This window comes from Canis lupus, chromosome 12 (genome assembly GCF_003254725.2).
Source record: "Canis lupus dingo isolate Sandy chromosome 12, ASM325472v2, whole genome shotgun sequence".
Classification (NCBI taxonomy): Eukaryota; Metazoa; Chordata; class Mammalia; order Carnivora; family Canidae; genus Canis; species Canis lupus.
Window position 1 is genome coordinate 17,833,524 of NC_064254.1, and position 12,655 is coordinate 17,846,178.

The following is a 12,655-nucleotide window of genomic DNA, read 5'->3' on the forward strand; positions in this document are numbered from 1 at the left end:
CCACCTCACACCAGTGAGAATGGTGAACATTAACAAGACAGGAAACACAAATGTTGGAAAGGATGTGGAGAAAGGGGAACCCTCTTGTACTGTTGGTGGGAATGTGAACTGGTGCAGCCACTCTGGAAAACTGTGTGGAGGTTCCTCAAAGAGTTAAAAATAGACCTGCCCTATGACCCAGCAATTGCACTGCTGGGGATTCTAAAAGAGCACCTGTCAACTGTAAGTGCAATACATACATCAGGTATCAACACTCACAATGCAAGAAGGCCTGTGATAGCTACTGACTTATATTGTTTTGTTTCAAAACCCTTTTCTATTTTAAGATCACCAAGAGATAAATTTCAAAATAATTTTTTTATTCACTTGCTTCCCACTCTTCATCATTTACATGAGGAAGCTATCCTTGGGAATCACTCTCCAGAGCCAGTGTTATTTCTAGGCCAATCCAAGGTTAAAGGGACTAGGATAAGGTTGCCCAAAACCTGAGAGATTCTTCTGGGAGATAATATATATGCAGTGTATCACATAGTACTCTTGAGACTTTCCTAAATTTGTTATTTTATAGCACTTCGTCTGCTAACACACCAGGTTTATAGTTGAAAGATAATTCTCTCTTTCTATAAGCTGCAGGGGAATTGGGAAATATGTTTGTCAATATTGGTTTATCCACAGCACCACCTGACGTAGAATCAGGACATTTTGATTCTCAGATGAGTGTCTAGCCTCTGGGATGCTGCCCAATGAAGACAGTTATGAATTGCCTCTCTAACTTAAAGCTTGCTATGCTGACAATACTGGCAGCAGCAGCAGCTGCAGTTGGGAGTTTGTAGTGGTCTCCACCCCAGACTTTCCAAATCAGAATCTCAGAAGGTGGGGCCCAGGGGAATGTGCTTTACAAGTTCTTCAAGTAATTCTTAGTATGCTCAAGTTTGAGAAGCACTGTCCTGGGGTAAATTATAAATGCAGTTGGACTGCCTGAATTGGAATTGTTGCTCTGTCATTTAACAACTATGTGATTCAGGGAGAGTTGCTTACCACCTCTGTGTCTCCATTTCTTCTTCTGCTAAGTCATAGGTTTGTTTGGGAAGATCAAGCTTTTAGTATACTGAAAGTGAATAGAACTTAATAAAAAGTAAGTAAATACTATTGCTATTATTAACATTGTTGTTGCTGTTGAATTAATCTTACCATCTTCAGCATGTTGCTGGCTAATGGAACTACTCCTCTCCTGAGGGTGTTATGTACAGTCAGGATTTCTTCTTGGACAGTTGCCAATTCAGTGAGGAGTGTATTATATGGAACTGAAGCTAGTTTTGCCTGTGATCAGAAAATTATTTATTAGTCTTACTTCTTTTATGTGTAATTCCTCATGTATGTTACTTATAGGCCTATATCAATATGAATTTATAATTTATGTTGAATAGACAATAATATTTAGCATTTAAAAATTTATAATTGCTCAAAGGATTAGTTTCCATTTCTCTAGTGCTAGTCTTGTGGGTTTCTTTTTTTTTTTTTTTAAGAGTTTATTTATTTATTCATGAGAGACACACAGAGAGAGGCAGAAACATAGGCAGAGGGAGAAGCAGGCTCCTAAGGGAGATCACGCCTTGAGCTGAAAGCAGATGCTCAACCACTGAGCCACCAGTGTCCTATCTTGTGAGTTTCTGAATGTCATCTGACATTATATAAGTACCGGATATTCTGTGATTAGGGTTTTTCAAATTTGTAATTGGTACCTTGGGCCATCTTAAAGGACTTTTAATCAAGCAATATAAACCACAGTGGAAGGTATCTTGATATCACACCTTTACTGACTAACTCCCTTTCTTGGCTCCTATCCCACCCCATTTCCTGCAGATGTTCTCTTTGCTTCCTAGATAAATCACTTGCACTTGAAAAGTGGCTACTGGGGGATCCCTGGGTGGCTCAGCGGTTTAGTGCCTGTCTTTGGCCCAGGGTGTGATTGTGGAGTCCTGGGATCAAGTCCCACATCAGGCTCCATGCATAGAGCCTGCCTGTGTCTCTGCCTCTCTCTCTCTCTCTGTTTCTCATGAATAAATAAATAAAATTTAAAAAAGAGAAAAGAGGTTAAAGGATGTGTCTAACTTAAGATATTAATTATTGAGTACAAAGCCTCCAGTGTCTTCAACTCAGATTCTACCTTTTTGTCTTATTGCATATGAAAAAACATTCACATTTGCATACATATGTATAAGTATAAAATAGAATTCAGATCAGCTACAATCCAGAATTCATGAGTATTATTTTGTTTACCCTTTATCTTGCAACTAAGAAGAAAACTAAACAGCCTTAATATTTTAGGTTAGTATTAATTGCTATAAAGAGCAGCTTCTTGTGCGTGTGTGTGTGTGTGTGTTATATCACATGCACTTCATTACTTTTGTTTAAAAAGTGGCAAAACATATGTAGTATAATTTGAGTAGTATCTATTCCTCAAGTACCATAGGGCTATTAGTAATTTCTGAATGGATAGGATCCAGTACCAACCTTGCTTAATTATAGTAGTTATTGTCATTTATTTTATATCAACATAAAATAGGAATGGGGAAAAAACATAAATATGGAATCCAGAAGATCCCTCTAGAGACTGTCTCTTGTGGATATTATTTCCTCAAAGCATACTCATGTGGTACTATTTTGCTCCCTACTGCAAGAAGCTCTGGTCTAGAGTAGAGGAGAAGTGGGGAACCACAAGAATCCCTTTATCATTTCCAGATTATTACTTTCGTTCGCTCCTCTGAACTCTGCTCCAGGGAAACTCACAACATATTCCTCTACCATCTCATACCTGAAAATTTATTCCCCTAACATTTTCCTGTCACTTCTTCTTATTCATTGAAATTGGGTCTCCTGAAACAAATTCATCTTGTCTACTTCCATTTTGGTAGTTAACTCAAGGGATTTCAGCATTCACATGGATGATTCCAGCCATCTCATATCTCAGGCCTTTGAATTCTTCCTCTCTTAAACCTCTTCTCCAAGTCTCTTTAGTCTCCACCATGATGGTCACAATCTACATCTCATAATCACTCCAAATGCCAAATTACCTGGTCAAACTTTTCCCTATCTGATCATGATTTCCTGCTTTCCAGATAGCTAAGGTCATCACTCTATTTTCAACATAATATAGCATTCTAGTTCGTTCTTCATTTTCTCTATTTTCAATATTGTCTTTTCTTTCTTTTCTATTCATGTTCTCTTATTTCAACAACTTTCTTGCTAAAATAATGAATACTTTTCTGCTCATCGTCATTTAAGAACACTCCCACTTTGGAAGGGATCAAAAATTTCCCTGCCTGCACAGAATAAGATAAACATTGGCAGATAAATATCCCACAAAATGCCAGATATTGGCATATCATCCCAAATCCTATGTCTAATCTCAAACTGTCCCTGAATTTTGCTCATCAATTCTACTAATTTATCTGGTTAACTCACTTTGTCTTCACAGTGTTATTGCAAAACTTGTGCACTCAACCCAATTACATTAACCTCTCTCAATAGATTCTGGTATTTCCTCCTTTCCTCAGTAAAGAGATGCTATCTGAAGGCAGCTGTTTCAACTTCTCTTGGCCGGTCTACCTATAGGCTTCTATCTGTTCTCATTCTTTCCTCCTTATCTCTTGTGGTACTACTGAACAGATTATACTTTCTTGTTTTTTTTTAAACCATTTTATTGAGGTATAATTAACATGTGAAAGCTATACATGTTTAATGTAAACAATTCAATGAGTTTGGGTAAGTATACACTTATGAATCTACCACCACCATCAAGACAAGCAAAAGATAAACATATCAATATCTCTCAAAGTTTCCTCCTGCCCTCTTTACAATTAATTATTATTATCTTGTGTATGTTGTAAAAGCATTTAATATAATATTTACCCTCTTGGCAAATTTAAAACTGGATTTCCACATGCAAAGGCTTGAAATTAGACTCTTATGTCACACCATACATTAAAATTAACTTGAGGGATCCTTGGGTGGCGCAGTGGTTTGGTGCCTGCCTTTGGCCCAGGGCGCGATCCTGGAGACCTGGGATCGAATCCCACATCAGGCTCCTGGTGCATGGAGCCTGCTTCTCCCTCTGCCTATGTCTCTGCCTCTCTCTCTCTCTCTGTGACTATCATAAATAAATTAAAAAAAATTAAAATTAACTTGAAGTGGATTAAAGACTTAAATGTAAGACCTGAAACCATAAAACTCTTAGAAGAAAAAATAAGGAAAAAGTTCCTTGACATTTATCTTAGCAAGCACAGACAATAAAAGAAAAAATAAACAAGTAGGATTGTATCAAACTAAAAAGCTTATGCACAGCAAAGGAAACAATCAGAAAGATAAAAAGGCAACTTAATGAATGGGAAAAATATTTCAAGCTATATATTTGATAAGGAGTTAATATCCAAAATATAAAAGGAACTCATATGACCTATCAGCAAAACAAAACAAAACAGCAAAACAAATAACTCTCTAAAAAAAAAAAAAGAACCTAAACAGACATTTTTCCAAAAAAAACATAAATGGCCAATATATATATATGAAAATGTGGTTAACCTCATTAATCATCAGGGAAATGAAAATGAAAACCATGATATATCACCAAATACCTGTTAGGATGGCTATTATTAAAAATAAGATTTCAAGTGTTGTTAGGATGTGGAGAAAAGGGAACCCTGTAAACTGTTAAGACATAATGGGAAAGTGACCTAAATTTCTGTGCCTCACTCTTCTAATTATAAAATGTGAATAATCATCTTTACCAAGTTGGGTTTATATGAGGATTAAATGAGTCACTCTGTATAAAAGCTTAACATAGTGTTAGGAAGGAGAATAAGTGCAACATAAAGACTGATAAAACCATAATCATATCCAGAAAATATAAAGTAATATGTATTTCCTCTTCACCAAGGAAAGAATTGGTAAAAACTCATGTAAGCAAATCAATCTCTGATTGTTTGGTGAAGGATCTGGATTCTTTGGCGGGTTCACTGGCTGTGGTTTGCCAACTCTTGGTCTAGAAAGTTGTAAAGCAAATTCTAACTTAATCTGCCTGCAATAATTAAACTGTCATACAATAGGGGAGATAAAATCAATGTGGTTCTCAAAAAAAAAAAAAAAGACATAATGGAAAATATGCCATAATGGAAAATAGTAGGACAGTTCCTCAAAAAAATTAAAAGCAGATCATTCTTTCAGAAACTATTTCTCTCAGCCCCGGTGGTGCAGTGGTTTAGCGCCGCCTGCAGCCCAGGGTGTGATCCTGGGGGCCCCGGATCGAGTCCCACATCGGGCTCTCTGTATGATGCCTGCTTCTCCCTCTGCCTGTGTCTTTGCCTCTCTCGGTCTCTATGAATAGATAAATGGAATCTTAAAAAAAAACAAAAAACAAAAAACAAAAAACACTATTTCTCTCCAATGTTATTTACTCCATTTTCTTCCACATTTCCCCAAATCTCACATTACTCATTATTTTTCCATTATAATTAATCTCCTATTACTCATTATCATTCCAACCATTTTTTTATCCTTTCTGTTGGCATTTATTCATGATAATGTTGCTCGTAACTTAAACAAACAAAACTCTTCATTTATCTCACTTCCCTATTGCATCATGGACTTTCTACTTTCCTTCCCTACCAAAATTCCTGAAAAATTTGCAAGTACTGACTGTCTTTAATTTCCCACCCTCTAAGTAATATTGTCTACATTCATCCTTCCCCTATGTGTTCCACTAAAACCAACGTTCTATACCAGGAATGGTATACCTCCTCCTTAAATAACTTCTTCCTCCTCCCATGCAATAAGCAATGTCTAGAGAAATTTCTGGTTGTCATGACTGAATTAGGATGAGTACTCCACCATCTTGTTGATAGAGGCCAGTGATTTTGCTATACATCCTTAAAAGGCTCAGGAAAGACTCCCTGAGAATTATTATTAATAAAATAATTATTCCATAACAAAGTGTCAGTAGTTCTGAAGTTGAGATACTTTGCTTTGAAACAACTCCTATTAAGGTCACTAACAAGTTTAATTTATAAATTCAATATTTTTTTACTGTTTCATTCTATTTGATCTGTTGGCTGCTAACTCCGATGCCTAAGCTCCCAGTGTAGAAATAGTCTTTCCATTTAAGGGACAACACATTCTTCTAATTTTTCTCCTATCTCTCAGACTTCTTGTTCTTCACCTGGACTGACGAGCTATAGCCTGGCCTCCTACTGGCCTTCTAGCCTTCAAATACATCCTATCACCTCTATACCTTCCTTCCTATTCCCCTATCCAGTCTTTCACAATTTATTCTCCAGTCATCCACCAGAGTAAACATTTCAAAATACTGAAATGATGGAGTCCCTTTCCTTTTAAAAGTCTTTCAATAATTTCTTAGAAAGAAAAACTATTTTTTTACAAGGCCTATGAAAACTCTGCTGACCTCTCAGCCTCTATTGAAGACATGCTCCCCTACTTTTCTTTAGTCTCAGTGATTTTCTTTTAATCATTGTAATGTTCCAGTTTCTATTCTGCCTTGGAATATTTGCTCAAGGCTGTTCTCTTCATTAGTATACTTTTTCAGCTTGCTCTACCAAGTGATGCCAGATACCAGGCTGTCTCCTTGAATGTGGGCTAAGTGACATACACCAGCCAAGTACTGATTAGGTCTGAAAGGCAAAAGTTGCTTTCTCACTTTCTTCTTTCTCTCTGATAGTGTCTATACTTCAGATTAGCTTTTCCTTACTGTGAAGTGTGAAGACATCCCCCCCCCCCCCAACAAACACACACTGGGGGAATAAAATGGGAATAGAGCCAAAGGGGAGGAAGGAGAACTCTTTAAGATTGTACTTCCACTGTATTTGAGTATTATTGGTTATTGGATAAGAGTTCTACCTGGTTCTTTGGGGGAGAGGTGAGTGATAAAACCTAAATCAGTACCCCAATAGTCTGATGTATGTATATTTTAATTTATAAAATTAAATGTATATAGGTTTTAATTTATAAAGGTAAATGCCTCCCATTTTTGACTCCTATCTAGCACATGAAAACATAAAAATCACTCATTTTCTGTACCAAAGCTATTGACTTCAGTTCATCATAAAAATATTTTGGGTATTCTGAAAAAAATGTAATATTTTTGTCATTGAGGCTACTTAGAGGTACATATCATTGGGTGACCAAAAATATTAAGGACTTCTTCTTTACACCATTGAGTGTTTTGTTTTTATTTTGTGATTGGTGAAGTTCTTGTCTTTAATAAGTAGTGAGGGGCAGGCTTCATATATTGATTACAGGCTTACAGTTCCTCACACTTCTCTTCTTGCTATTCACACTTTCATTTTATATTTAATTTTGATGTGATAAATTTTTGTTACAGTCACAAATCAGATAGTATAATTGGGATATTTATGGAATACTTGCTTTTTTGGGTAAAAAACAAAACAAAACAAAAAACCCACAACAGTATTTTTCCCATTTAGTCATGAGGAATGCATGTTACATTATAAAGAAGTTATTCCTGCTCTACATTCTCAGTTTTTTGAATCATCCAGAGGAGCTATAATGAAATTGGCATGAGCCCAGGAAGCCAAACTGGTTAGGTTAACTTTCATGTTCTTCCACTTCCCAGTTATCTGACATTGGCCAATTACTTCCCTTCCCTGTGTTTTGGGTCTTTTCTCTGCAATGGGAAATTAAGAATAGTACTTGCTCAACATGGCCTATGGTGAGACCGAGGTGAATAATGGGCCAAGTGTCCTCACAACAGTGTCTGTAACAAAATGAGTTCTACAGGGATAGCTCTTATCCTTTTCTGGAAAGTAATTTTGAAACATACAATCCTCACATACTCTTATAATCAAAATAGGCAGGAAGCCAGCAGCAGCAGCCAAATACAAGAAGTATTTCATTGTCACCCCTGAAAAGAAAACATAAATTTAGATTATTGTCAACTTCTGGGATTGTGTTTTATAATAAACCTTTTTTTCAAAACACTTGTGTGGTGTATTTGCATTTCCTGCAAAAAGAAATCTTCAGGATCAGGACAAAATTGAATATGTTAATCAGTGGAACCAACAGTGGAAGACAGAACTGTGGTGGGAAGGATAGATTTCATGTCTTAATGCCCAGAACCTTTGAATATGTTGCATTATAGGACAAAGAGAATTAAGGTAGCAGATGGAATTCAAATTGCTAATCAGCTGACTTTAAAGTAGGGAGGTTGGGGTGCCTGGGGGGCTCAGTTGGTTAAGTGTCTGACTATTGATTTCAGTTCAGGTCATGATCTCAGGGTCCTGAGATAGAACCCTACTTTGGGTTCCATGCTCAGTGGGAAGTTTGCTTAAGATTCTCTCTCTCCCTCTCCCAACTTTTTTGCATGACTGCATACATACATGTTCTTTTTCTCTCTCTAAAATAAATAAATCTTTAAAAACAAATAAAGTAGAGAGATTATCCTGGAATATCCATGTGAGCTTATAGGGTACTTACATTTAGAAGAGGGAATTAATGTCAGTGATGAATCATGAGAAAGACTGGACCCATCATTGCTGCCTTTGAAGACAGAAGAAGGGAACATGAGTCAAAGAATGTGAGCAATCTCTGGAAGTAGAAAAAGGCAAGGAAATTAATTCTTCCCTGGTGCTTCCTTGTTGAATCTTGATTTTAGCTTACCTGGGGAGACCCATTTGAACTTTTGACCTCCAGAACTCTAAGATAATAAATTTGTGTTGTTTTAAGACACTACGTTTATAGTAATTTGTTACAGTCACAATACGAAACTAATATAAAAACATAAGATTATATTTGAGTTCTCTATTGCCTATAGAGAAGAGATGTGATCATAGTCTTAGTAACTTAGATACACGACTTAGAGATATTCTGTATATATGATCACTCTGCTAAGCATGGTTGTCATCGTGAGACAGGAAAATCAGAGCTAATATACCCTCTCCTTTATTTCTGCTTGATAAGGTTTCTGACTATAGGTTATTAAATTTACTTAGTATAGGTTATTAAATTTGGTTAGCACCTTCTTTTAGCAATCTGCCAAGCTTATTCTGAATTCATCCTGCTGAGTGGAAAGCATTAAAAGCCAATAGTTTAGTTCATATTTTAAGGTAAAACTAAAAACCAAAACAAAACAAAACAAAACAAAAAAACAGATGGAATGACTTGTGCAGAATAATACACATGATGTGATTTGCTGTTGTCCTCAAGCTTCTCCTGCCCACTGCCAAAGAGGGGGATTCTGTAAATCAGTTCTTTCAGGAAACATGAACACGCAGTCTCCTCTTTATCACTCTTTTTTTTTCAACTCTTTCTTTCCCTTCTTCACTTTCTCCTTCTAAAATGTCATATACCCTCAAAACTTTTAGATTCATAGTAATATAGCAATATAAATCATGAAATATGAATTCCATTCTTTTACTTAATCCTCAAAACATCCAGTAAAACAGACATTTTCCCTCTGAATTAACTGAAAAAAAATTTAAAAAGAGCTTCTGCAATATAGATTGATATATATTTCACAAACACATTAATATTTATACCCCACCCACACTTAAGTGTTATTATTCAAGTTGATCCCCATAATGAAGCTGTCTATAACTTCTGTTCTGTTTTCTGAGGGGAAATATGATGTGATGGTGTGTATATTCTCATTGTCTTAATAGTTATAATTTTTTCTTGAGTATACACTAACATGTACCTTAATTATACCTCAAAAAAGCTGTTATAAAAGGTTTAAGAACTAAAAAAAAGTTACTTGTTTCACACCAATTGAACAATTGGCATTAATAATTTAGATTTTATCTTTCAAGTATTTTTTTCCTTATGTACAAATTTAGTACTTAGATTTACACATAGAAAAATTTATATAAAATATTGTATCCTCTTTTTCCCAGAATTTCAATTATTATACTGTACTTCATTGTTATTATACCTTATGCATATTTTAAAACAAATATCAAGCCATTTTTAGGATTTTTTTAAAGAATAATTACAGGATTTGCACTCCAAATTTGAAATCAACTGAATTTTTTAGAGTTTTTTTAAAGATGACATAAATCTAATTTTTTTTCTAAGTGTACCTGATACATAATAGTGTTTAATAGATATTTAATAAATTAGTTTTGCACAGTTGAAATAACTGGCTAATTCAGACACACACACACACAATCTAATAATTCACTATAGTGCAATATAATAAAACTTATACTGGTCCTGGAGCTAAAATACTACAGTTTTATCCTAGGATCTCCTATTACTTATGATGCTGGCAAATAACACGAATTCTCTGAAAATCAATTTCCTTTTGTTTAGAATGAAATCCAATATGATGGAAATACAGATGGCATATCAGGACTATATAAAACAATCAGCTCTTTAGAGTTTAAAATTTTTTTTTTCAGAATGCTGCAATCTGCTTAATGGGCTTCATAATCCAAGTTTAAGAGTATATCATATTTTATAAGCAGATTCTAATTAATTATGACAGAAGGTCTTTGAAAACATACAGTACTGCCCACGTTACTTGTAAATATATAAATACACCTAAGATATTTTATATTCAAATATTTTATCTTTCTTCTGTGATAAACAAATTAAAAAATCATTATTTAATGGTATAAGATGCATAAGGAATTTGATACAATCCTGTATAGGGATGATTTAATGCCAGGATCTGTATCCTAAGCAAGAATTGAAAGCAATCACAAGATAACTATCAGGACTCTTGAGAATAATTATGGGAAAATTAGTGTCGATGGAAATCAGTTACCTTAGCATTTTTAGCTCCTCCAAGGAACTCTGACTTTTTATTTCAGTAGCATATAATTTATTAATTACTAGCTATAGCTTCCTTGGTGGCTGTGTAAAACATCCTTCATTTTCTTATTGATATATAATTGACATGCAATATTATATCAGTTTCAGGTATACAACATAGTGATTTGACATCTGTATACAGTATAAAATGGTCACTACAAAAAGTCATCTTACAAAGTTAACACAATGTTAACTATATTCCCTATGCTTTAATCCCTAAGACTTGTTCATTTCACAGCTAGAAATTTGTACTTCTTAATCTCCTTCACCCATTTCACCATCCCCACTCACCCCTCACGACCTCCCCTTTGGCCACTATCAATCTGTTTTCTATATCTACAACTCTAGGTTTTGTTTTGTTTGTTTTGGTTTTTAGATTTTGTGTAAAAGTGAAATCATGAAGTATTTGTCCTTCTTCATCTGACTTATTTCGCTTAGCAAAGGTAAGGGCAAACAAAAGCAAACTCAAAATTCAGGGGACTAAGCCAGAGGGTAAGTGCTAAAACAGAACCCTCAGGTCTTTGAGTCCAAGTTTTGGCTTGAGGTTTATGAATAGGTAAAATGTGCACACTCAACCAAAAACTCCTCAGAGAACAGAGGCTACAAGGAAAGGAGGAGGATACCTTTGTTTAAGAGTCAGACATACACTTGGAGCAACTGAATCAAAACATGAAGGTAAGGTTTACATTTGGGCATCAGTAGTATGTGAAGCATTTTTGGATGAGGATTGAATGCAGGTAACTATGAAGGTAATTCTGTTGGCCAAGAATTATTATGAAGTACAGATTTGGGGTCTGTAGAGACAGAATTTGAGGGTCAAGCTGAAGGGATGTAAACCACAGGCAACAGGCAGAGATTTTGGCAAACAGGGAATCCTGCAGAAGTAATCCTGTACAAAGGTGTAGACAGAGAGGTTAGAATTGGAGAGCACGTCTCAGAGGTAAAGTAGAGGTTGTAGGGGTGGGAAAAGTAAGTGCATCCAGAGTGAGAGGTTTTGGGGATCAAGACTGAGGCATATTCACTAGAGTATTATAACAGGATTGGTCCTATGGCCTGGACCAGGGCTATACCTCCAGAACGGTCTGAATGATTGTCCATTGCTTGAAGGACTGCAAACCTAGGAACCAAGTGGGTCATTTTAACCAAGGAATTTTAGATGCATAGACTCAGGGAAGGGCAGTTTTTCTGAACAGAAGTATTACGGGAACAGCAGATATATCACCTCCCTGACTTCAGTATCAGTACCTACTTAACACAATCATTTCACATGCAGTAGGCAATGTTAAGCCAAAACTCTTAAAATATTTTCAGATAATAATACCAGAAACTTGATACACTGATCATTTAAATTTGTTTTCCTTATATTTCTGTTTTCTGATTGTATTTCTTCTTAATATATAACTAGAACATGGATATTTGCAAATTTTTAGAGGAAAGATCAAGAATGAAGGAAAGACTGAGGAGAATGGATTATGGCCTTCTAACATGCCCTTGGGAATGCCTTCTCACATATTAACTTTTAGATCATGACCTTCCCAAAAAGCATTTACATGAAGTCCCTTCATTGTCAGAACCAAAGAAGTCATATGAATAAACTCTATAAGGAATACAACATCAATATTTTTTATCCTCTTTGCTTCTGTGAATTTGTCAATTTAAAAAAATTAATAAGGTAAAAATTTCATTTAGTAAAGTACCTAAATTTTAAGTGTACAAATTGACAAATTTGTGAATATGTATATACCTGTGCAACCACAATCAAAGCAACTAGGAGGATCCTTCATTCCCCTTTTTACTCAGTTAAGTTCCAAGA

The 12,655-nt window shown here is 35.3% G+C and overlaps 1 protein-coding gene across 1 annotated transcript in view; it reads right to left on the minus strand.

Moving 5' to 3' along the window:
• The window catches only part of CRISP1 (cysteine rich secretory protein 1), a 37,114-nt gene extending 25,135 nt beyond the window's left edge, over positions 1-11,979 (minus strand). The window contains exons 1-3 of the mRNA XM_049092603.1: positions 11,913-11,979; positions 7,866-7,933; positions 1,192-1,320 (exon numbers count right to left, since the gene is read on the minus strand). Coding sequence (XP_048948560.1) covers positions 1,192-1,320; positions 7,866-7,933; positions 11,913-11,979 — 264 coding nt within the window. The remainder of the gene's footprint in view (positions 1-1,191; positions 1,321-7,865; positions 7,934-11,912) is intronic.
• Between the last annotated feature and the right edge of the window lie 676 nt (positions 11,980-12,655).